The sequence below is a fragment of the Bubalus bubalis genome, chromosome 13 (assembly GCF_019923935.1).
Source record: "Bubalus bubalis isolate 160015118507 breed Murrah chromosome 13, NDDB_SH_1, whole genome shotgun sequence".
In the NCBI taxonomy this organism is placed as follows: Eukaryota; Metazoa; Chordata; class Mammalia; order Artiodactyla; family Bovidae; genus Bubalus; species Bubalus bubalis.
In genome coordinates, this window is record NC_059169.1 from 63,496,409 (window position 1) to 63,522,031 (window position 25,623).

Sequence of the window (25,623 nt, forward strand, 5' to 3'; positions counted from 1 at the left end):
GGAGCTGACTGTGGCTCAGATCATGAACTCCTTATTGCCAAATTCAGACTTAAATTGAAGAAAGTAGGGAAAATCACGGGACCGTTTATGTATGACCTAGATCAAATCCCTTACAATTACACAATGGAAGCAGTTTACCTAATTTGCATTTAATATAGTAAAAGATCCAAGTATGTTACATACAGATTTTTAGTTCATTTTAAATTACTCGAATGTGAATAGTTTACTTCATATTGCTATATGAAAATCAAATAATTAATCTTAATGTAATTTTTAGTGCTGTACTAGCAAGACGCTGTATGTTCGTTTCATGTTATTACTTTTAAGGTTGTTTGGAAAATAGAAACTTGAGTAATTGAAAAAGTAAGAAATATTGAAACACTTCATAAATCACTGTAAAACAAGAAATTTTTTTTGGAGGAAGGAATGTGACAAATGAGGTCACCATGTAGAAAGTATGTCATTTGCTGAACTTAACCCCATATTTTCCAAAATGCATTAGATGAACTCATTAGGTTCAATGGAAATCAATGAAAGACAGTAAGAAAAGGAGGCATCTGGCACGCAACTGCTTGTTTCTGACCAGGTTAAGATCACTTAGGCTGGGAATGTTTCTCCTTTGTGTACTGACATGGCCTATTGCTATAGAAACTGTTGAGAACTACTGAAAAATTACAAGTCTCCTGTCAGTAATACAACTTGCACAGGTGCAATCATTTATACTTTGTGTGCTGCTCAAGCGTGGCTTCTATTGAAATCACTTGGGTTAAATTCTCAACGTACCATAGTGTGGAAAGAATCATTTTGGAAACGTGGATTTTAAGCTGAAGTTTATGCTATCTTCTGAGAGCATGTTTTGTAAAAGGTTAATGAATAACGGGAAATCAAGGTAGGTTTTCTGAATACTGACCGGTGGGTGGCACTAGTGATAAAGAACCAGCTTGTTAATGCAGGAGAGTAGAGAAACACGGGTTCAGTCCCTGAATCAGGAAGATCCCCTGAGAAGGGAAATCAGCCCACTCCAGAATCCCATGGACAGAAGGGCCTGGCTGGCTTCAGTCCATGAGGTCACAAAGAGTCAGACACAGTTGAACTGACTTAGCATGCATGCCTGACCTGTTTTCTATTTGCAGTTATTATTATAGAATTTTTCACTGGTGTTTATTTTCATTTCTACATGAATAACATCACAAAGTATGCTTTACAAAACTTATGTATTTGAATAGAATTCTTATGAAATATCTAAATTACTGCATCTTTTTGAAATAATTCTTTTATCATTTACAGTAAAAATAAAATTAAGGTTTTTATCATTGTGTAAATATTTTGATATGGTATGGACCTAACATAAGCAGAAGATATTAAGAAGAGGTGGCAAGAGTATACACAGAAGAACTATACAAAAAAAGTCTTAGTGGCCCAGATAACCACATTGGTGTGATCACTCACCTAGAGCCAGACATCCTGGAATGCAAAGTCAAATGGGCCATAGAAGCATAACTACGAACAACACTAGTACAGGTGATGGAACTCCAGTTGAGGTATATCAAATCCTTAAAGATGATGCTGTGAAAGTGCTGCACTCAATATACCAGCAGATTTGGAAAACTCAGCAGTGACCACGGGACTGCAAAATGTCAATTTTCACTCCAGTCCCAAAGAAGGACAGTGCCAAAAAATGCTCAAATACTGTGCAATTGCACTCATTTCACATACTGGCAAAGTAATGCTCAAAATTCTCCAAGCTAGGCTTCAACAGTACATGACCTGAGAGCTTCCAGATGTTCAAGCTGGATTTAGAAAAGGCAGAGGAACCAGATATCAAATCCCCAGCATCTGTTGGATAATAGAAAAAGCAAGAGAATATCAGAGAGGCATCTACTTCTGCTTCATTGACTATGCTAAAGCCTTTGACTGTAGGATCACAACAAACTATAGACAATTCTTAAAGAGATGAGAATGCAAGCCCACCTTACCTGCCTCCTGAGAAATCTGCATGCAGGTCAAGAAGCAACAGTTAGAACTGGACATGGAACAATGGACTGGTTCCAAATTGGGAAAGGAGTCTGTCAAGGCTCTATAGTGTCACCCCGTTTATTTAACTTATATGCAGAGTACATCATGCCAGATGCCAGGCTGGATAAAGCACAAGGTGGAATCAAGATTGCCGGGAGGGATGCCAATCACCTCAGATATGCAGATGACACCACCCTTATGGCAGAAAGTGAAAAGGAACTAAAGATCCTCTTGATGAAAGTGAAAGAGGAGAGTGAAAAACCTGGCTTAAAATTCAACATTCAAAAAACTAAAATCATGGAATCCGGTCCCATTTCTTCCTGGAAATAGGTGGGGAAACAATGGAAACAGTGAGAAACTTTCTTTACTTGGGCTCCAGTATCACTGCATATGGTGATGGCAGCCATGAAATTAAAAGACTGCTCACTCCTTGGAAGAAAAGCTTTGACCAACTTAGACAGCACATTAAAAAGCAGAGACATTACTTTGCCAACAAAGGTCCATCTAGTCAAGGCTGTGGTTTTTCCAGTAGTCATGTGTGGTTGTGAGAGTTGGACTATAAAGAAAGCTGAGCGCCAAAAAATTGATGCTTTTGAACTGTGGTGTTGGAGAAGACTCTTGAGAGTCCCTTGGACTGCAAGGAAGTCAAACCAGTCCATCCTAAGGAAATCAATCCTGAGTATTCATTGGAAGGACTGATGTTGAAGCTGAAACTCCAATACTTTGGCCACCTGATGTGAAGAACTGACTCATTTGAAAAGACCCTGATGCTGGGAAAGATCAAAGGCAAGAGGAGAAGGGGACAAAAGAGGATGAGATGTTGGATGGCATCACTGACTCAATGGACATGAATCTGGGTAAACTCTGGAAGTTGGTGATGGACAGGGAGGCCTGGTGTGCTGCATTCCATGGGGTAGCAAAGAGTTGGACATGACTGAGTGACTGGACAGCAATAATATTTTGACACATCATCTGAAAATATTTTAATATTCAAATTTAATAAACTTTTAATTGTTTTATAATCAAGAAGTCAAGATTTACATTGAAGTTCTATGTATCAATCTACTGAGTTATTAATTTTAATTGTCTAGTGAGAGAGTCTATTGAACAGAAAAGCAAAAAGCTCTATAGATAGTAGAAAAATATTTTTATATGGTACTTTATGAACTCAAATCAAAGATTTTATGTTCTTAGATATTTTATATGCTAACAATGCTTATATTTTAGCCTGAGTTGAAAAGTTTACTTTTTTGTCTAGCTGTTGATGTGAAACACATCATAAGATTCTGAAACACGTTTAGGGTAAAACCAAACCTGTAGACCAAATCTATAAATGAGCTAAATTTAGACTAAGTTCTATCCTTGACTGAATGCCTTGTGGCAGTTGAACTCTGTAAGAAAATTTAGCCCAGGCTAGTAGCTATTCCACTGTGATAATTTATTGTTAGAGTTCTGTTTTGTTTCTCTGTTTACATTCTCTGTTCTACTAGTATAGGAATGTCACTACTGCTATTTAATTCCATCCTGATTTTTTTACTGTAACTCTTTTCTCTCCATGAATGTATAGTCTATAGATTAAACGTAAATTTAGTAAATTCAGTAGTTTCTGTAAGAGTGGAAATAACTGGCTTAACCACCTTCTCATTCTGTATTCCTAGGTAATTTCAACAGTTTTCAAAGTGTCAGTTACCACCTCTGGTTGAATGAGCCCCAAATACGTGGCTATAGTTTTCTTGACTTCCAGATATAAATGTCCCAGAGATTCTGCAGACTCAATTCATTCAAAATTTAATTCATTATCTTCCTGAACAACTTGATTCTTTTTCACGTGCTTTTTTGGTTAGTGAGATAACCCCCCTTTTTTTTTTTTCTTCTTCAGCTTGATACTCCAGAAGCATCTTGATTCTTTATTGTCCTTATTCCTGATACAGTTTCTCTACTTTATCTTAATCGTCTGTTACAAGGTTTTATTTAAGAATGTGAAATTATTATGTTTACCTCTTACCCTTTTCCTTCTCTACTGCTTTGCCAGAAATACTACTGAAATTTTCTGACTTCTTAAAAATACTTTATGCAGTTAAGTTTTAACCTTGAGAACAACTAAGAGCAACCTGTCTTTCATTTTGTTCATCCAGTGTTTTAATACTATTGTCATATTCTACAAAGTAGTATTAAAGCCCTTGCCTAAGCAAGCAAGCAAAACTAAAAGCTATTTCTTAAATATGAGGAAAATTACAGTATATCATGGACTTGTAAGAGATGTATATTTTTAATTTCTTTGTCCAATAAAATTCTAAACAAATAACAGCAGCAAAACACCTAAGGTTAGTTTTATAGAACTTACAAATGTTAATTTCAAAGAGATCAAAATAATTGAGTTTGCCCTTCTTGTTTTATAAAGAATAACTTAATTATTAAAGTAATACAAATAGCTACCATTTACTAAATATCTATTTTATGAATGAACTGCAAGTAATCTACATATGTATCTTATTTTCTGCTTCAGCATAACTTTATTAAGTTAAATACTATTACTATTTCCATAATACTTTAAAAAAAGTATTTATTTGACTGTGTGTGCATGCTCAGGTGTGTCCAACTCCCTGACCCCATGGACTATATAGCCCGCCAGGCTCCTCTGTCCATCGGATTCTCCAGACAAGAATACTGGAGTGGATTGCCAATCCTCCTCCAGGGGATCTTCCTGATCCTGGGATTGAACCCATGTCTCCTGCATTGGCAGGCATATTCTTTAACACCGAGCCACCTGTGAAGCTGTGGTTTGATGGCACTGGGTCTTAATGGCCTCCTGGGTCTCTTCAGTCTTTGTGTCATGCGGGATCTGTAGTTGTGGTGCTCAGGATCCTTTTTTTTTTTTTTTTTTTGCAGCATGTGGGATCTATATAGTTCCCTGACCAAGTATTGTTCCCAGGTCCCCAGGATTGGGAGTGTGGAATCTTAGCCACTAGACAACCAGGAAATTCCTCCACTATACTAGATTAGATAAATTTTTCAAGGTCATCATTTAGAATTTGGTAATATTTTATTATAGTGCCCTTTGTATAATGAGATTTGATAAGGATTTAACATTTTAAAAGATGTTTTTCTTTTTATCTATTTTAATTGGTAATACTATATATGTTTTCATACATATATATTTGTGATTCGATTTCCACATATTGAAATTTATGTTTATTCATAGAGATTCATCATGAATATTCCAAAATAATTGTTCTTAAAGGCATATATAGGTTAAATTCTCAAGGCTCACTATTCTATTATTAAAGCATTTATCCTTTTGAACTAATCATTTGACATGCTTTTTGCAACTAACTCTTTAGAATTTTATGTATTACACATAATTTTAAAAAATGTCTTTAGTTTAAAATTTTCAATTAGTTATTTCATTACTGGTTATTGAAATACCAAAAACGATATAAAAATGGCTTCATATTTTAAGGAAAATATTAAAGGAGTATAATTTATCTTGCATGATTGGTAGCTGACAATGAAAGGATAAAAGGGAGCTTAATATAAGTATTTATAAGCCATTATAAGAAATTATAGTAGGAATTATTTCTCCATGTTTATAAAAGTATCACTTTTGACATGCCAGATGATTTATAAAAGAAACAGGGCTCTGTTGATGCTTACTGAATAAAATAACAGGTGTATATAGGTGATATGTTTTAACCAAGTTGTGTTGTTATACACATCCGTTTAGCAGAGTTTTTTTTTCTTACAGGTTTTCTTTTCTGTGAGTATATTTTATTAATAACGGTGGGTTTTCATTTGTGAAGCATTTTGTTTAAACTGACTTCTATCATTATAGAAACACCTGCTGCATTCCCGGACACTGTAAAGGAAAAAGAAGTACCAACCCCTGGTGAGGATATTCATCTAGAAAGTTCCATTCCTCATACCGATTCAGGAATTGGAGAGGAGCAAGTGGCTAACATCCTGAATGGGGCAGAATTAGAGACTAGCACAGGCCCTGATGCTATGAGTGAACTGTTATCCACTTTGTCAAATGAAGTGAAAAAGTCACAGGAAAGCCTGACCGAGAACCCCAGTGAAATATTGAAGTCTGCACCATCGATATCTAGCATAAGTCAAACCAAAGGCATCAATGTCAAGGAAATACTGAAAAGTCTTGTGGCCGCCCCAGTCGAAATTGCAGAATGTGGCCCTGAGCCTATCCCATACCCAGACCCAGCATTGAAGAGAGAAGCACAAGCTATTCTTCCTATGCAGTTTCATTCCTTTGACAGGTAGGTTCTGAACTTACTATTCACAGTGCTCCGTGTATAGAAGGAAAATTAGTATCTGTTTAATTTTAAAATATTAGGCAAAAAAAAAAAATTAGGCAGATCTTGAAAACATGTTTATTACTGTAGATTCTTATCACAAAGACTATCAAAGTGATAGGCCAACCTAATTGATCTCATAGTCAGACATTTTAATTATATGTTTCAAAAAAGGGGCTTCAGTATGGGGGATGACACATTGAATTGGAAATAGGGTAACACATTCTGATTATGACCTATCATCAAGTGACTACTGTACATTGGAGAAGTCATTTTATATGTGTATGTGTGTTTATATTATGTACATACATATATATATAAAAATATGTATACATATATGTTTATAGCTATATACATATATGTGAGGTAATCGACAAGTAATTGTTTTTTGTTTTAAAGAGAAAAAAGTAAGTAAATCAGATATTTCTTAAACTGTAATGTCAAAATAAATATACAGTCAGAATGCAGTTTCTATTCCATATTGTTTTCTCTAAAATAGATAAGCTGCTTTGTCCAAGTTAGAGCCAGTACTTTTTGAGTTTCGGGGTTGAGGTGTGGCAATAAAGGCATTTTCAGTTAGGGTGCATTATCTTTTTTATACATAAATAGGATTTTAAAATTGCCTATAAACATTTTAACCAGTGTCCTACAGATACTTTTTGAAAATCTGTTGTGAAAATATAAATAACATTAGTCATCATGTCAGATATAAAGAGATTGAATCAGTTTTGTTTTCTGTGCACCTACAGGAGTTAAAGGAGATAAAATGTTTGCAAATATGTGTCATATAAGGTAAAATGTGTTAAGTATCAAACATTTTTTAACAACTAAAAAAGCAGGGATATAAGAAATTATTTCTTTTTTTTAATAGTTTAGAGATTTATTCATATAGTTCCTTGGATATTCCCTATGCCATTTCATATTTAGTTTGCATTCCTAAGAGATATGTGTATGTGTGCTAGTGAATTTATATAAGCATAACCACATAAGTATTTTTAATTGTATATATTTATAAATCTATCTATAAATAACTGTTATAATAGTTTAATTTGGGATCTTAAGTTTTATGTTCCATTTAAAGTTCTGTATCTAAATTTTATTAACATATAAGCAGTAGAAAAAGAGAAATATTGTGATTTGTATAAGAGAATCCAATGAAATAAAGATTAGGTAAAATCTTTCCTAATTTGGATTATTGTTAGGACAATTTTTTTCATTAAAACTTAACAAAGCTGTCACCTGAGTGCCAATATTCTTAGCCACTCAAAATTTATTACACTTTTGAGGATATTGCTTTACAAAAAATAGAACTTCCCATTTGTTCTTAGTAGCATTTGTGCAAAATGCAGTGGGAGTGCAGTCATTATTCAAAATTGCATAAGTAGAAATGAAATCGTGGAGCACAAAGCGTATTCCAATTCTTTTTAGGAGAAGGGTCTCCAGTGTAGTTAATATATGCAGTAGCTCAAGTACTATCAAATGTAAATGATGAGGTGATACTGATGAAAGGAGGGGATTGAGGTCTCAGGGGGCGCTGATGACGGATTGAACAGAAGCGGCCTTGCGCTGCACGTAACTCAAGTCTGTCGTCTTCACCGCTCAAAGCCATAATGGGAGGTGGCAGTCTGAAATGAGTTGCCACGGCAAAGAGTATTATTTTTGAAATGCTTTCACACAAATCACTAGGCCCTGCATACAACTTAGTTTCATGCTTTAATGTCATCAGGAGGCACAAATTGGTGTGTCTAATTGTTTGCCACCTGCCAGCAAAATGAGCTGCCAGCCAGCCAGACGGGTTTGATTGTCTGTCAGCCATTCAATAGATTGAGAGTGACAACATCAAAAATTTAACTTCAAACTCTGGAGCTTTGAGCAGCTTTTCAGAGACATCATCCCCACAAGTGCTTCTGGACAACTGCATTTTTCAATTATATTTGTGATATATTGCTACCATTTGCCTTAAAGTGTTATCTGTCTTAAGGTAGCTATAATTACATTATGAAGCATATAAACATATTTCTGAAGCACTAAAATCTGAAATTCAAGTTATGACATGTCTTTTAGCATCAGTTTGAGTTCCTTGAAAATAGGATCCAAGAAGACAGACTTTAGATGCAAAGTCCTGAATACTTTTAGTTTCAAACACAGAATTATCTTGGGTCTTACTCTACCAATAATGTATTTTTCATTTTTATCTTTGGTTGAAAATAGCTATAAACTCAGTTGCTCATTTCTTTGTAACTAAATCATACATATTATTATACAATCCCAGTGGAAATCACCTAGGATTTTCCTTGATTTAGCCAATATTTTATTGGTTCTTTTGAAAACATGCTAGTGAAGCATTCTTTATATTTTCTCTAGATTGTAAGTTTGGGAATAACTTCCTAAAACAATTGATGTCATAAGAGTCATACATTCAATTACATTTTTCATATGGAGTTTCTCTTCACTTAGGATGGCATTTTGACTAATTTCAGCATTTTGAAGTTTGTAATATCATTTTTATTAGGTAAATTGTAACATCAAAATTTAGAAACATTTAGACTTAACTAAAATAAACCTTCTTCCTTTAGTATTAAATCTTCCATCAGGTTGTATTATGAGACATCATATAAATATTCTCATCTGCATATATGGAAAGCACCGATTCTTTTTCTTTCATTTCCTCCAGACATCATCTGTGCAGATTGAAGTATATGTCTTTGATTTCACTGAGTGACCCTAACAAATTTATATTTGTGACTGTAAAGCAATGAAACTGCTAGACATCCACTAGTGCTATTCTGTAGAGGGAACACTGTATGTGTAGAGGAAGTGTGATAATGAAATTGTAAGAACTTTCCTACTGTTCTATTACTATGAAGCAAAAATAAATACTTATGGTTTTATTTCTAAGAGAACAGTTTAATAATCTCATAATAGAACTTAGAGTATAGTTGCAAAGTTCCTCAATAATTCTATTTCTTCTGATAGATTTCTGTATAGATGTATGGTTTATAAAATAGTCTAGCTGAGCTGTGTTTTTTTTTTTTCTTTTTTTTTTAATGTATTAGTAACAGCAACTGTAACTTTTAGATTGAGGGAACAGTTTTCTCTAAAACCATCCATTATGTTTTACCACATCTTTTAAACTAAAATTTAATCCTGCATATCCAAATGCTTTTAATCTTTTGAGAATTTGGTGTATATATCTGTGATTTAGCTAAGTCTTAATCCCCTAGGATTCCTGAGACACCCCCTTAGTTTGGACAAAAGACAAAAAAAAAGGCAGAGGACAGTATGTTTGTCTCCATACATTTTAACTGTCATTATATTTCAAAAAATTGGTTTTCATCTTGGTTATCATCAAAAGCTTGTAATTGTGTTGCTTCTCTGACTAACAGACAATGATCTTATGGTGTATACTTCATCCCTTTTGATTTTAAAGACCTGCTTATGTTTGAATTACTGGATTTGATATGATCAAGTGAAGTAGTTTGTATTTTTCCTCTCAAACACTAAGTATCCTTGCTTTCCAGTGTTTCATTCTCTGAAAAAGAAAATCTCTGGAGAAAAAAAGTATTTTATAAATACTGTTTGATTAAAAAACAATATAGATAGCCTTCATATTACTAAACTTCAAGTATAGGCTTTGTCTAAGTATTTTCCCTATAGATTTTTTTAACATCGGTGCTTTAAATATTAGTGCTAAGAATGATAGTTTAGGATAAATAAAAAAAATTTTTGTAGAAATGATGGAATCCTCCTACATTGATTTCTTTAAGCTTAGAATTAAGTAAGAATATAAAAACTTATAATTACTGAGTACTTCAAATTCTGTCTTTATAGTTTTCTAATGTTTTGTTAAGAAAGTATTTTGATCATATCACTTAAAGGATGAGCAGGTAAATGTAATCTAAATTGATTAATACTCTGCCAGCCATTACAATTCAAAGTTTCAATGATACCGAGCTACTGAAATCCCACCTTTTATTATGTTCCAAGTGCCCTGGATATGGTATTTAAGGCCAGCTGCCAGATGATGCAGTTTTGACCCAGCATGGTTGTATTCTAATTTTCCCAATATTGTTGCTTTTTTCTCTCCTGACATTTCCACAGACAGTTCAATGAGTTGAAAAAGCCATCTCTCTTTAAAGTGTGAATTAATGAAATAGTTGTTTTTCATACATCCTATTTTTCTATTGGTATTCTAAATATTTTACAAAGTTCAGTTCAGTTCAGTCGCTCAGTCGTGTCTGACTCTTTGAGACCCCATGAATCGCAGCACGCCAGGCCTCACTGTCCATCACCAACTCCCGGAGTTCACTCAGACTCACGTCCATCGAGTCAGTTATGCCATCCAGCCATCTCATCCTCTGTCGTCCCCTTCTCCTCCTGCCCCCAATCCCTCCCAGCATCAGAGTCTTTTCCAATGAGTCAACTCTTCTCATGAGGTGGCCAAAGTACTGGAGTTTCAGCTTTAGCATCATTCCTTCCAAAGAAAAAAGGTATTCCAAATATTTTACAAAGTAGCAATTAATAAATCATGAAAATGATAGACTTGTAATTTCTAATGAGCTTCAGTAAATTGTAATATCACCTTAAAATCAGAAATAATTATTTTTTCTTCATAGTTTAATTTTTTTTCTTTCAAGATAAATGTCTAATGTCAGTAAAACTTGTTAGAAAAAGAGTAATAATGCTGGAGAGGGTGTGGAGAAAAGGGAACCCTCTTACATTGTTGGTGGGAATGCAAACTAGTACAGCCACTATGGAGAACAGTGTGGCGATTCCTTAAAAAACTGGAAATAGAACTGCCTTATGACCCAGCAATCCCACTGTTGGGCATACACACTGAGGAAACCAGAATTGAAAGAGACACGTGTACCCCAATGTTCATCGCAGCACTGTTTATAATAGCCAGGACATGGAAGCAACCTAGATGTCCATCAGCAGATGAACGGATAAGAAAACGGTGGTACATACACACAATGGAGTATTACTCAGCCATTAAAAAGAATACATTTGAATCAGTTCTAATGAGGTGGATGAAACTGGAGCCTATTATACAGAGTGAAGTAAGCCAGAAAGAAAAACACCAATACAGTGTACTAATGCATATATATGGAATTTAAAAAGATGGTAACAATAACCCTGTATACAAGACAGCAAAAGAGACACTGATGTATAGAACAGTCTTTTGGATTCTGTGGGAGAGGGAGAGGGTGGGATGATTTGGGGGAATGGCATTGAAACATGTATAATGTCATATATGAAATGAGTCACCAGTCCAGGTTCGATGCACGATACTGGATGCTTGGGGCTGGTGCACTGGGACAACCCAGAGGGATGGTATGGGGAGGGAGGAGGGAGGAGGTTTCAGGATAGGGAACACATGTATACCTGTGGCAGATTCATGTTGTTATATGGCAAAACCAATACAATATTGTAAAGTTAAAAAAATAAATTTAAAAACATTTTAAAAAAATTTTTAAAAAAAAAGTAATAATATAGGAATTAGGAGAAGTGGCTCTTAGTAGTGGATCTCTTTATAATTAGTTGTGTGACCCTTATCTATTCTCTTTGGTTCTCTGGGACTCAGTTTCCCAACATGGAAAATAATACATTGTTTCCAGAAAGTCCCATAAAGTATGAAAATCCTGGAATAAATGAGATAGCTTTATAATTAGTTTCAAAAAGTAGTAGATAATTAACTTTGCTAAAAGACCTGAACCCCAGAAAAGATTCGGTAGGCCCTTTTTCAAAGCTATTACCTCACTTTAGGTTCTTGGCACCTCTGAAGTGTGTTCCCTCTGTTACCTTCCATCTGGCCTCACTGTTTTCCAGGTGTTGGCCCACCAAATGGACCTTGCACATTTATGCTAGAAATGTTTTTCTTAAATGTAAATCTCATGAAGATTTCTAAATAATATCTTGTTCTTACACAATAAAAGATGGACTTCTTAGGTTGAAATAGAAAGTCCTCACCTTTCACCAGCTATAATGATCTATTTACAGTTCTTCAATCTTTTATGATTTTTCATATCTCTTTGCCTTAAGAAGTTTCTGCTGTTGAACTTTTATCTTCTTAGCTGAATCCCACTGATCCTTTTTGATTCAGCTTATTCTTCCCTGATAATGTTCATCCTTTATGTTTCTGAAAGTTCCTGTGCCTAACTCTAATCAGAGTGGTTACTGAAATATGTTGAAAAGTTGATTTATTTGTCCCTTCTGTTTTTTTTTTTTAAGTATCTCTAAGGCATGGGTTGTGTCCTAACTTGTCTTATGTATCCCCTGACTTGTCAGTGTAGTTGTAATTCCCTTAACCTTTCGGTGTTCAATAAGTGTTACAGAAAAGAGGGAGCAAGTGGAAAGAAGAAAGGAGTTGTTTTAAAATCCATGAGCAATTATAAAACCCACTTGTCTTATTAAGTCACTATTTAAAAGCCATTTCTTATCTTCACTATCTCAGTTTACACTTAAGACAGTTCTTGAGTTGTGCAGATAAAACAGTAACCTTTTTACAAAATTCACATAACTAGTTAATGGCGATCTTTAAGATTTTTGTTAAGATCTTTAAGATTTTTTACTATAGTTATCTAGACTCTCAGTCTTTCTTGACCGACACGACCTGTATTCTAGATCTACTGTCATTCTAACTATTCTTTTATAAACATGATGCTTTTGTTGTTATTCTTGAAATATGGTGTCTAAAACTGCACATAGGATTTTATGAGGTCTAACAGACACAGAATATATCAGGATTATTGCTTCTTTCACTCTGGATACTGTTGCTGTGGTAGACCCAGATTGCATCAGCATTTTTGAGAGCCATCAGTTCAGTTCAGTTCAGTTCAGTAGCTCAGTCGTGTCCAACTCTTTACAACCCCATGGACTGCAGCACCCCAGGCTTCCCTGTCCATCACCAACTCCCGGAGTTGATTCAAACTCATGTCCATCATGTCAGTGATGATATCCAACCATCTCATCCTCTGTCATCCCTTTCTCCTCCCACCTTCTATCTTTCCCAGCATCAGGGTCTTTTCAGATGAGTCAGTTCTTCACATCAGGTTATCAAAGTATTGGAGTTTCAGCTTCAGCATCAGTCCTTCCAGTGAATATTCAGGATTGATTTCCTTTAGGATGGACTGGTTGCCTCTCCTTGCTGTCCAAGGGACTCTCAAGAGTCTTCTCCAACACCACAGTTCAAAAGCATCAGTTCTTCAGCACTCAGCTTTCTTAATAGTCTCTCACATCCATACATGATTACTGGAAAAACCATAGCTTTGACTAGATGGACCTTTGTTGGCAAAGTAATGCTTCTGCTTTGTAATATGCTGTCTAGGTTTTCTTCCAAGGAGCAAGTATCTTTGAATTTCATGGCTGCAGTCACCATCTGCAGTGATTTTGGAGCCCAGAAAAATAAAGTCTCTCACTGTTTCCATTGTTTCCCCACCTATTTGCCATGAAGTGATGGGACCAGATGCCATGATCTTAGTTTTCTTAATGTTATGTTTTAAGCCAACTTTTTCACTCTCCTCTTTATTTTCATCAAGAGGCTCTTTAGTTCTTCTTCACTTTCTGCCATAAGGGTGGTGTCATTTGAGAGCCATAGCAGTACTAATGATAGCTAAGCTTTTTGGACCACTTACAGTGTTCCAGGTAAAATGCTAAACATTTAATATGTATTAATAGTATATCATTTTATCTTTGTAACAATCTTATGAGGTGCAAACTATTATGAGTCTCATTTTTAAAGGTATGGAGAATGGGGCTTAGAGAATTTACTTGCTTGATACCTTAGAGGTAGAATTCTAACTCAGATCTGTCTGACATTAAAAACCAGGCTTCTAGTCACTGTGTACTCTATTTATATCCCATGTTGTAGTAACTAATGTACTGCTGAGTTTGCGGTCAGTGAAGTGTCTGGAGGCTTTAATGTCAGCTAATATTAAATCAGATGTTTTCAGAAGTTTTAGTAGGAAGACATTTAATGTTGTTTGCATTTATTTACAAGCCATCAGTACAAGTTGTTGAGATGAAATTCTTTTCCCTTATTCACATAACTCATTTTTCTTAATACACATCTCAGAGCTTCAGTTCTTGACAAGATGCCTTGTTACAGAGAGTTTGTACAAAGTTGGTAATGATCAGTTAATCAGGAAACTTTGGCTATATATATATATTTTTGTACCATTTACAAATATACCTCATAGCAGTATCAATCAGTTTGTGTTTCTTTATTTTATCCATAGGAATTTTAATGAAAGATTTAGGGGAAAAATGATAGTTTTATTTCTTTTCAAATCAAAAATTGATAATTTTGTTTTCTTGCTAGCTAGTCAATGAAATAGTTTATAAGTTTAGGGAAGAGTTTTGATGATAAATCCAAAATATTAGTTTGGTTTCTTTTCTGTTGATCTTTGTGTATATCATTGTAAATAAATAGCTTATCTTATAGGCAGAGAATTATTTCAATTTAGAAAGTGGTAACAATTATTAACATTTATAAGGCATCTCTTTTTTAAAAATTATTATTATTATTTCTTTTACTTTACAATATTGTATTGGTTCTGCCACACATCAACATGAATCCGCTATGGGTGTACGCATGTTCCCCATCCTGAACCTCCCTCCCACCTCCCTCCCCGTACCATCCCTCCGGGTCATCCCAGTGCACCAGCCCCAAGCATCCTGTTTTGAACCTGGACTGGCGATTCATTTCTTATATGATATTATACATTTTTCAGTGCCATTCCCCCAAATCGTCCCACCCTCTCCCTCTCCCACAGAGTCCAAAAGATTTTCTATACATCTGTGTCTCTTTTGCTGTCTCGTGTACAGGATTATCATTACCATCTTTCTAAATTCCATATATATGCGTTAATATACTGTATTGGTGTTTTTCTTTCTGGCTTACTTCACTCTGTATAATAGGCTCCAGTTTCATCCACCTCATTAAAACTGATTCAAATGTATTCTTTTTAATGGCTGAGTAATACTGCATTGTGTATATGTACCAGGACATCTCTTAATTTGACATGGTTCTTTTAAATGCAGTCTCATTTAATTTATCCAGGTATATGTGAAATAAATCACATTTGCCTTTCCATTTTTACTGAAAAACTGAAATTTAATATCACATAGCTTGAAGTGATTTAGTTGTCAAGCCTTAATCTTCTAACTCCACATCCTATACACTCTCCATAATGTCACACCACCTCTCAGTGAAGTAAATTAAAGTGTTCGATCAGGAATGGTCAATGAAGGGATTGAAAGCATAGTGTGTGCTTTTGGAAATTTAATAAGATAGTTGAAAGTACAAGGTTGAGTCTAATGAATTGACTCTATCTATTAAGGAAAAAATAAAAAAGTATCCAGAAAGAGCTAATGGAAGAATTTGGGAGGGCAGAGGTTAAAATTATCTAACATTATAATTACTATGGTCACAAAAATATTTTAAATGCCCCTGAAATTGAAAATAATAATCCTTACAAATTTAAATTTTTTTACATTGAAGTCATTTTTGTTTTAAAAATTGTTGGTATTAAAGAAGTTTAAACCATAGATTTGTCAATGAGCCATTGATACAGTTTCCTTTAAATAGAGCTTTTTAATAAGAAAATTAAATTTTTCTTTACAATCTGAAGACCTAGTTTAAAAGGTCTATTTTAGGCACTTCCCTGATGGTCCAGTGGTTAAGACTCCATGTTCACATTGTAGGAGGCCTGGGTTTAATCCCTTGTCAGGGAACTAGACCCCGCATGCCACAACTGAGAGCCCTCATGCCTCAATTAAAGGCCTGGTACAGCCAAAAAACTAAAATAAAATAACATCTCAGAGACAGTACTTTAAAAAGACCTAATTTAAATTGGGTATATTTTTTCTGACATTCACTTGTTTTCAGGCATTATATTTGAACTTAAAATAACTCAAAGATCTACTTTCAAGATAAATAAGTGAGTAATGCTTGAAAGTATTTATTAAATAGAGTTGGTGTACTGTAATCTTTGAGAAAGATGAAGCTTCACTGAAAGAAAGTAAAAATATTTATTATGTTAAAGAAATAGTTTCTTTATCTTTTAAATTGACTCTTCACATCCATTTATTATTTAAGGTTAACACAAATGTTAAGTTCAGAATTTTTTTTTAATGAAATTCCTTTAAGTATGCTAAAGAAACGAGAACATTTTCAACTCCTAAACTCACAAAGTCAGTGTTTGAAAGCTAAAGAGATCTTTTACCGAATGTCCAGTGTATCCTCTCATTTCTCTTTCATTATAATAGCATCCCTATTATGAAAAACAACTCAATTTTATTCAGGGAAATAAAGTTTAATTTTATTGTTTGTTGTTGTTTATTCTCTTAAGTCGTGTCTGCCTCTTTTGCGACCTCATGAACTGTAACCTTACAGTCTCCTCTGTCCACGGGGTTTCTCAGGCAAAAAAAAAAAAATAGGAGTATTTTTCCTTCTCCAGGGGATCTTCCCAACTCAGGGATCAAACCCATGTCTCCTGGATTGCAGGCAGACTCCTCACCACTGAACCAGTTTGTTATTCCGTATTCCTTGCCTTAATATTTAGCTTTACTATGAAGAAGTTCAGAATTTGGCTTTCAAATGTTTTTATGACTATTTTCCACATTTAGAATGTAATAGAGATACAATGGACACTTTATATATGTATATTTACAAAAAAATCCCTATGTGCATATATGAAAAATATTCTAACCAGAGCACACCTTTTTCACATTTTCCTAAAGTCATGATTATAGACCACATGTCATCTTTAAAAAAGATGTCCAAATTCTAGATTCTACGTAAATATTTGCCAAATAAATGATAATAGTTAACACTTTACAGTATATCCTTAATGTCTGTATTCTTTTCACCAATGAAGTTGCAATCAGAAAAAGGAAAAAGAAAGAGGAGAAAATTTGATGATAGGACTTCCCTGGTGGTCCAGTGATTGAGACTTCACCTTCAAATGCAAGGGGCGCAGGTTCAATCCCTGTTCACGGAGCTAAGATCCCATAAACCAAAATGTAAAAGAGAAGCAATATTGTTACAAATTCAGTAAAGACTTTAAAAATGGTCCACATCAAAAAAATGTTTTCTAAAAGATAATTTAATGTTGATTACAGGTATCTGCCAATAGAAGATTAGAATTCATCTTAGACATTGTATTATTTTTCATCATTTCTTTGCAGGAGTGTTGTGGTCCCTGTTAAGAAGCCACCTCCGGGTAGCTTAGCTGTAACCACTGTAGGAGCCACTGCTGCTGGAAGTGGACTGCCAACAGGCAGTACCTCTAATATATTTGCTGCTACTGGAGCTACACCAAAAAGTATGATTAATACAACAGGTATTGTCCTTATCTATTTTTGTGATACTTCATCTTTTTCTTTCTGTTTTCTGTATCTTCATTTTTTCTGCTTATTTGATCTTAAAAATTAAAATACTGTGATCATTTGAAGATTATCTTAATCTTTAAGAAGATTATTCTTCATGTTTTCAGATTTTGTAATTCTAGGGTAAACTTTTTAGGCACTTTTGAGAACACTATGGGTTTTGTTTTGAGTCTTCTCAAAACAACATGCTGTTTACTTTCATAGTGAACTCAGATTGCTGAAGGATATTTGGGGAGCAAAGCCAAAATATAATTTGAACACTGACATTTGATATGTAAAAATTAGTAAACTGTATCAAGAATATCAAAATATACTATATATATTAGTGACAACAAATGGATTTAGTTGCATTTTCTGGTTGAAACCTAATATATACTTTTCACAAAGCTCCCCTAAGAACCTTGACGATATGCAAGAGCCTCAACTTAACAAAAACTGCATGTGAATAAGAACCATTGTTTGACATTGTATTAATTTATATACTTAGATTACAATTATATCCATTCATTGTCCAACATTTTCCTAAAAATTCTAGAAACAGAAAAATTCCAAATCACTACAATTTTTAAAAGCCTGCCTAAAATAACTTTTTTCTTTTTTTGTAAATTTCCAGAAATGTTCCTGTTGATTATTAGCAAAATAAATCCTTACCCAAATCTTTGTGATTCCATTTTAGGTATTTACACAACGCAAGATGATCCCTGACTTTCCTTCCCTGACTATAGTAGCCTTCTCTTCTCCAAACTGTATAGCCTTGAACTTTTCCATCTATTATCATTACTTAGATTATTCCCATTTTTATTAATTTCATAGCTCTTTGTGCTTTCTGTATTTATCTTGTTTATCATACCACCTGAGTCCTGACACATCATGAACAGCACATTTATGGGGTTGTAGTAAGTAGAATGTACTCTATGAAGCATATTTATGTTAGCAAATAAACATCATTAATGGCATTGTGTTAAAGAACAAAACATCTTTGATTTATACATACTAAAACAAGTATTTATTTCTAAATTGTTTGAAGACTTCTTATATAAAGTTGTTTTTTTTTTTTCTATCTAGTTTATAGCCTTACTCTTTATATACATTCTGCTTTCTAGAGGAAAGAATAAAAATGTTTTCCTTTTAGCAAAATGTAAACTCAGAAAAGTGTTAAGAACTTTAAAATATGCCAGTGTAGTAGGAAAAAAAAAAATCTGCATTTGGTGTTTATGGACTAAATCCTTACTTTTATGAGTAAAAAGCAAATAATTTCTTTTTTACATTTATTTGAAACAAGGTATGATATTTTCCTTGAATTTCTATTCTATGAATTAATAATAGATTTAGAAAGTGATGGTAGCCAGAGGTCTAGTCATAGTATAAAACGTATATTACAATAAAAATGTAGGCAATGAATATCCTCCTTAGAAATACATATATACAGATACACAAACACACACACAAATAACCTGAGGGTCAGCATCTAAACTGGACCCAAAGCTAGTTTAGATTTTGGCACAAACGTGCTGTGTAAGTGTTGTTGTGAAATCCCAAGTTTTATGGGTATTAATGTAAGATAAGATAAAGATAACATTTAGGAACACTAGATGTCCCTCAACTCCATGGCTATTTAATATATGGTGTAATATAGGAAAATCTGTTCTAAAATGGCATCTTCATATCGTTGAGGAAACTCATTAATTTAAAATTGGGTACAAATATACTTATTACAGTCCTTCTTAAGCTATCATATTATTGAAATAAGCATTGATGCTTCAGGGCCACAAATTTATGTTGAGACAGTTTATTGCTAATTATGTCTTAAATGATGAAAACTAAAAGTATAACAACATAGCAATGAAAAAGCAGATAGTATTTTCACATCCAAATTTGCTTTGTTTTATCAGACTCATTTTATCTAAAATTGTTTTCATTTGTTGATGTCTTTTATTTATGCCCCATTTGTAATCTGTAGTTTTGTTAGCATAATATAAGTAAATAAACTGTTTCAATGCAATAGCTATTTTTAATAATTATAGTTACTAATGTACTGTTGGCCAAATGATTTTTTAAATGGCCTAATGTATTTTGAAATTCAGATGATTTTTTTTTTCAAACTCAGTAATGATGTAATGAAAATTATTTTGTTCAATAAGTTTGTGTTTAAGACTAAAAACTATTATTTTGGGAACAGGTGCCGTGGATTCGGGATCTTCGTCTTCTTCCTCGTCTTCTAGTTTTGTGAATGGTGCTACCAGCAAAAACCTTCCAGCTGTTCAAACTGTTGCTCCAATGCCAGAAGATTCGGCTGAAAACATGAGGTATACATAACTAATTGTTGTTTTCACTCATTTTACTCCCTTCCTTCCACCTCAAAAAAGAGTGAAACAGTATTCATTAAGTTTAAAGATACAGTTAAGAATTCCTAAGAATGTTTAAGTATATATTTCGTTGTTTTGATATTTTAGATAATTATTCATTATGTAAAAATCATTTATTATATTTCAGAGTCTAAACTGAGAAGTCTTGAATGGTTTTCAAGATCTGTTTCCTGAGTTTATAATCCACTGTCATATAGCACATGTTACAGTGTCATGTAAGGTAGAAGCATACACATGGGCACCATGATAAAATTGGACATCTTTGGTGGGGTGGTGAGTTTAAAATATAGGTTTTAAGAATACAGTTACATATAACATATATAATTGGAGGTAGAATTACCAAACATTATCTTTTGTATCTTGACAAATAGATAAAAATGATTTGTAGTAACATATCAAACAACATGGGCTTCCCTGGTGGCTCAGTGGTAGTCAGGTTTGATAGTCAGGTTAGTCAGGTTTGATCCCTGGGTTGGGAAGATCCCCTGGAGGAGGAAATGGCAACCCACCCCAGTGTTCTGGCCTGGAGAATCCCATGGACAGAGGAGCCTGATGGGTTACAGTCCATGGGGTTGCAAAGAGTCAGACATGACGGAAGCAACTTAGCATGCATACATCGAAGAGCATTCCTAGAAGAGATTGGCCCACATGCTTGATGTTAAATTGTGCATACACACACACACACACGTTTATTCATGTTCTCAATTCAAGCATCACACAGACCGTAAAAGCCCAAAGAACGATGTTGTGTCACCACCACTCAAGGCAAAAAACAGAGTATTGCGAGTACCTCAAAGCCCCATCTTGTGTGCCTTTTTTTGACTCTATTCTTGCTCTTCTTCACATCCACCACTCTGACTTGAAACTGGATTAGTTTTGTCTTTTTTGAATTTTATATGAATGGAATTGCACAGTATGGGTTCTTTTTGCTCTGGCTTCTTCTGTTCAACATTATGTTTCTGAGATTTTATCTGTATTGCGTGTAGCAATAGTTTTGTTCATGTTTATTTCTTAGTGGTGTATACTACAATTTATTAATCTGTTTTACTGATGATGGGTATTTGAAATTTTCCAGGTTTGCACTATTACAAGTAATGCTACTTTTTTACGTAACAATGCTGTTTATACATTACTCTTAGGTATACTACACATTTGTATGCATATATGTTGGATAAATAACTAAGTGGAATTGCTGGTTCATATGTGTCTCTTCAGTTTTACTGGATAATGCCAAAGTTTTCCAAAGTGGTTGATACAAGTTTACTAAACTCAATTAGCACCTTACGAGAGTGAGTGATTCGTTAAATCTGTAACAATACTTACTTATTGTCACTTTTCCGTTTTTGCGTTTTGGTGAAAGCATAGTGCTGGTGGTGGTTGTTCAATCAGTAAGTTGTGTCTGACTTTGCCACCTCTTAGACTGCAGTTCACCAGGCTCCTTTGTCTTCTACTGTCTCCTGGAATTTGTTCAAATTCATGTCCACTGAGTCGGTGGCATTCCATTGTATTTTGTTTGTATTTTTCTGGTACTTAATGAGATCGAGCATCTGCTTATCCATTGTAATAGCTTATGTAATATCATATATTGTAATATCTTATATAATGTCTTAACTATCTTAGATAGTTGTAAATTCCTCAAATGGACTTTTTGGCATGGACAAAGGGACCAATATTTATTTGGTTTTCCTCTTTTGTGATTTCTCTGTTGAATCTCTTACTCATTTTACAACATTGAGTTGTCTTCTCCTTAATTTGTAAAGGCTTTTCTCCTTATGCATTTTGAAAATGAACCCTTTGATGGTTATATGTTTTTTGTATATACCTTCTCCCATTCTGTGGCTTTTCTTATCATCTGTGGAATCTGTTTTCATCAAAAGAGGCTGTAAATTTTAATGAAACTCAATTTATCAAGTTTTTGGGGTTTTCATGCTTTTTGTGTTCTAGACGAGATCTTTGCCTGAATTTTCCCCAACTCATCCTCTGGCTGCTTTTCATATTGAGATGCATAGTTCATCTGGAACTGAGTTTTGTGAATTTTACGAAGCAGAAGTGATATGGATGTCAAGATGACCCAGTTCAGTTCAGTTCAGTCGCTCAGTCGTGTCCAAGTCTTTGTGACCCCATGAATCGCAGCATGCCAGGCCTCCCTGTCCATCACCAACTCCCAGAGTTCACTCAAACTCACGTCCATCCAGTCAGTGATGCCATCCAGCCATCTCATCCTCTGTCGTCCCCTTCTCCTCCTGCCCCCAATCGCTCCCAGCATCAGAGTCTTTTCCAATGAGTCAACTCTTCGCATGAGGTGGCCAGAGTACTGGAGTTTCAGCTTTAGCATCATTCCTTCCAAAGAACACTCAGGGCTGATCTCCTTCAGAATGGACTGGTTGGATATCCTTGCAGTCCAAGGGACTCTCAAGAGTCTTCTCCAATACCACACTTCAAAAGCATCAATTCTTCAGCGCTCAGCTTTCTTCACAGTCCAACTCTCACATCCATACATGACCACTGGAAAAACCATAGCCTTGACTAGACGGACCTTTGTTGGCAAAGTAATGTCTCTGCTTTTGAATATGCTATCTAGGTTGGTCATAACTTTCCTTCCAAGGAGTAAGCGTCTTTTAATTTCACGGCTGCAGTCACCATCTGCAGTGGTTTTGGAGCCCAAAAAAATAAAGTCTGCCACTGTTTCCACCGTTTCCCCATCTATTTGCCATGAAGTGATGGGACCAGATGCCATGATCTTAGTTTTCTGAATGTTGAGCTTTAAGCCAACTTTTTCACTCTCCTCTTGCACTTTCATCAAGAGGCTTTTTAGTTCCTCTTCACTTTCTGCCATAAGGGTGGTGTCATCTGCATATCTGAGGTTATTTATATTTCTCCCAGCAATCTTGATTCCAGCTTGTGCTTCTTCCCACCCAGCGTTTCTCATGATATACTCTGCATAGAAGTTAAATAAGCAGGGTGACAGTATACAGCCTTGACATACTCCTTTTCCTGTTTGGAACCAGTCTGTTGTTCCATGTCCAGTTCTTACTGTTGCTTCCTGACCTGCATATAGGTTTCTCAAGAGGCAGGTCAGGTGGTCTGGTATTTCCAACTCTTTCAGAATTTTCCACAGTTTATTGTGATCCACACAGTCAAAGGCTTTGGCATAGTCCATAAAGCAGAAATAGATGTTTTTCTGGAACTCTCTTGCTTTTTCCATGATCCAGCGGATGTTGGCAATTTGATCTCTGGTTCCTCTGCTTTTTCTAAAACTAGCTTGAACATCTGGAAGTTCACGGTTCACATATTGCTGAAGCCTGGCTTGGAGAATTTTGAGCATTACTTTACTAGCATGTGAGATGAGTGCAATTGTGTGGTAGTTTGAGCATTCTTTGGCATTGCCTTTCTTTGTGATTGGAATGAAAACTGACCTTTTCCAGTTGTCTAGGTTGGTGGTAGCTTTTCTTTCAAAGGGCAAGCGTCTTTTAATTTCATGGCTACAGTCACCATCTGCAGTGGTTTTGGAGCCCAATCAAATAAAGTCTCTCGCTGTTTCCATTGTTTCCCTATCTATTTGCCATGAAGTGATGGGACCAGATGCCATGATCTTAGGTTTTTGAATGTTGAGTTCTAAACCAGGTTTTTCTGTCTCTTCTTTCACTTTCATCAAGAAGCTCTTTAGTTCTTCTTTGCTTTCTGCCATAACGGTGGTGTCATCTGCATATCTGAGGTTATTGATATTTCTCCCAGCAATCTTGATTCCAGCTTGTGCTTCAGCCAGCCTGGAATTTCACATGATGTACTCTGCATTTAAGTTAAATAAGCAGGGTGACAATATACAGCTTTGACGTACTCCTTTCCCGATTTGGAATCAGCCTGTTGTTCCATGTCTGGTTCTAACTGTTGCTTCGTGCCGTGCGTACAGATTTCGCAGGAGGCAGGTAAGGTGGTCTTGTATTCCCATCTCTTTAAGAATTTTCCACAGTTTGTTGTGATCCACACAGTCAAAGGCTTTAAGAATTTTCCACAGTTTGTTGTGATCCACACAGTCAAAGGCTTTAGCATAGTTGATGAAGCAGAAGTAGATATTTTTCTGAAATTCTCTAGCTTTTTCTCTGATCCAACGGATGTTGGCTATTTGATCTCTGTTTCCTCTGCCTTTTCTAAATCCAGCTTGAACTTCTGAAAGTTCTTGGTTCACATACTGTTGAAGCCTAGCTTGGAGAATTTTGAGCATTACTTTGTTGGCATATGCGATGAGTGCAGTTGTGGGGTAGTTTGAGCATTCTTTGGCATTGCCTTTCTTTGGGATTGGAATGAAAACTGACCTTTTCCAGTTGTGGCCACTGATGAGTTTCTGTCCTTTATTGTGCTCATCTTTGCATGAAATGTTCCCTTGCTATCTCTAATTTTCTTGGCGATCACTAGTCTTTCCCATCCTATTGTTTTCGTCTTTCTTTGCATTGATCACTTAAGAAGGCTTTCTTATCTCTCCTTGCTATCCTTTGGAACTCTGCATTCAGATCGACCATCTTATCTTTGCAACTGTTTTTATTTTTTTTTTTTTTAATTTTATTTTATTTTTAAACTTTACATAACTGTATTAGATTTGCCAAATATCAAAATGAATCCACCACAAGTATACATGTGTTCCCCATCCTGAACCCTCCTCCCTCCTCCCTCCCCATTCCATCCCTCTGGGTCCTCCCAGTGCACCAGCCCCAAGCATCCAGTATCGTGCATCGAACCTGGACTGGCAACTCGTTTCATACATGATATTTTACATGTTTCAATGCCATTCTCCCAAATCTTCCCACCCTCTCCCTCTCCCACAGAGTCCATAAGACTGTTCTATACATCAGTGTCTCTTTTGCTGTCTCGTACACAGGGTTATTGTTACCATCTTTCTAAATTCCATATATATGCGTTAGTATACTGTATTGGTGTTTTTCTTTCTGGCTTACTTCACTCTGTATAATAGGCTCCAGTTTCATCCACCTCATTAGAACTGATTCAAATGTATTCTTTTTAATGGCTGAATAATACTCCATTGTGTATATGTACCACAGCTCTTCTTTAATGTTATTTATTCTTAGATGTTTGAGATTTCACCAGTGAAGCAATCTCTGGAATTTTTTTTTTTTTTTTTTTTTTTTTTACTGAGGATATTTTACAGATTAAATTATTTCAGTGGGTAGATGACTATTCAGATTTTCTGTTTTCTTTTTGCATCGGTTTTGGTCATTTGTAACCAAAATTCAGTCATTTTATCTACATGGTTAGATTTATTGTCATAAAGTTTTTCATAATTTTATTATTTTAAAATACTTGTAGGAACTCTCTAATGATGTTTCTTCTTTCATCTTTGAATTTGTTATTAATATTTTATGCCTTTTCTCATTTTAGCATTAGTAGAGTACCATTGATTTTTCAATACTGTAATTTCCCTCCAGAAAGTAGGTATTTGATTCATCACTTCTTTTTCTGTTTCAATTACATCAATTTCTACTTTTTAAAAATTTCCTTTTAGTTATTTCAGGTTTGCTTAATTTTCTTTT

At 34.9% G+C, this 25,623-nt stretch overlaps 1 protein-coding gene across 9 annotated transcripts in view; it reads left to right on the forward strand.

Moving 5' to 3' along the window:
* Positions 1-25,623, forward strand: part of NBEA (neurobeachin) — a 656,478-nt gene that overhangs the window by 253,585 nt on the left and 377,270 nt on the right. For 8 of the 9 annotated variants that reach the window (XM_025263201.3, XM_044927359.2, XM_025263205.3 and 5 more), the window contains 3 exons: positions 5,849-6,287; positions 17,514-17,668; positions 19,894-20,020. In XM_025263201.3, the coding sequence (XP_025118986.2) occupies positions 5,849-6,287; positions 17,514-17,668; positions 19,894-20,020 (721 nt within the window). The remainder of the gene's footprint in view (positions 1-5,848; positions 6,288-17,513; positions 17,669-19,893; positions 20,021-25,623) is intronic. The other variant, XM_044927360.2, reaches the window with a different exon arrangement.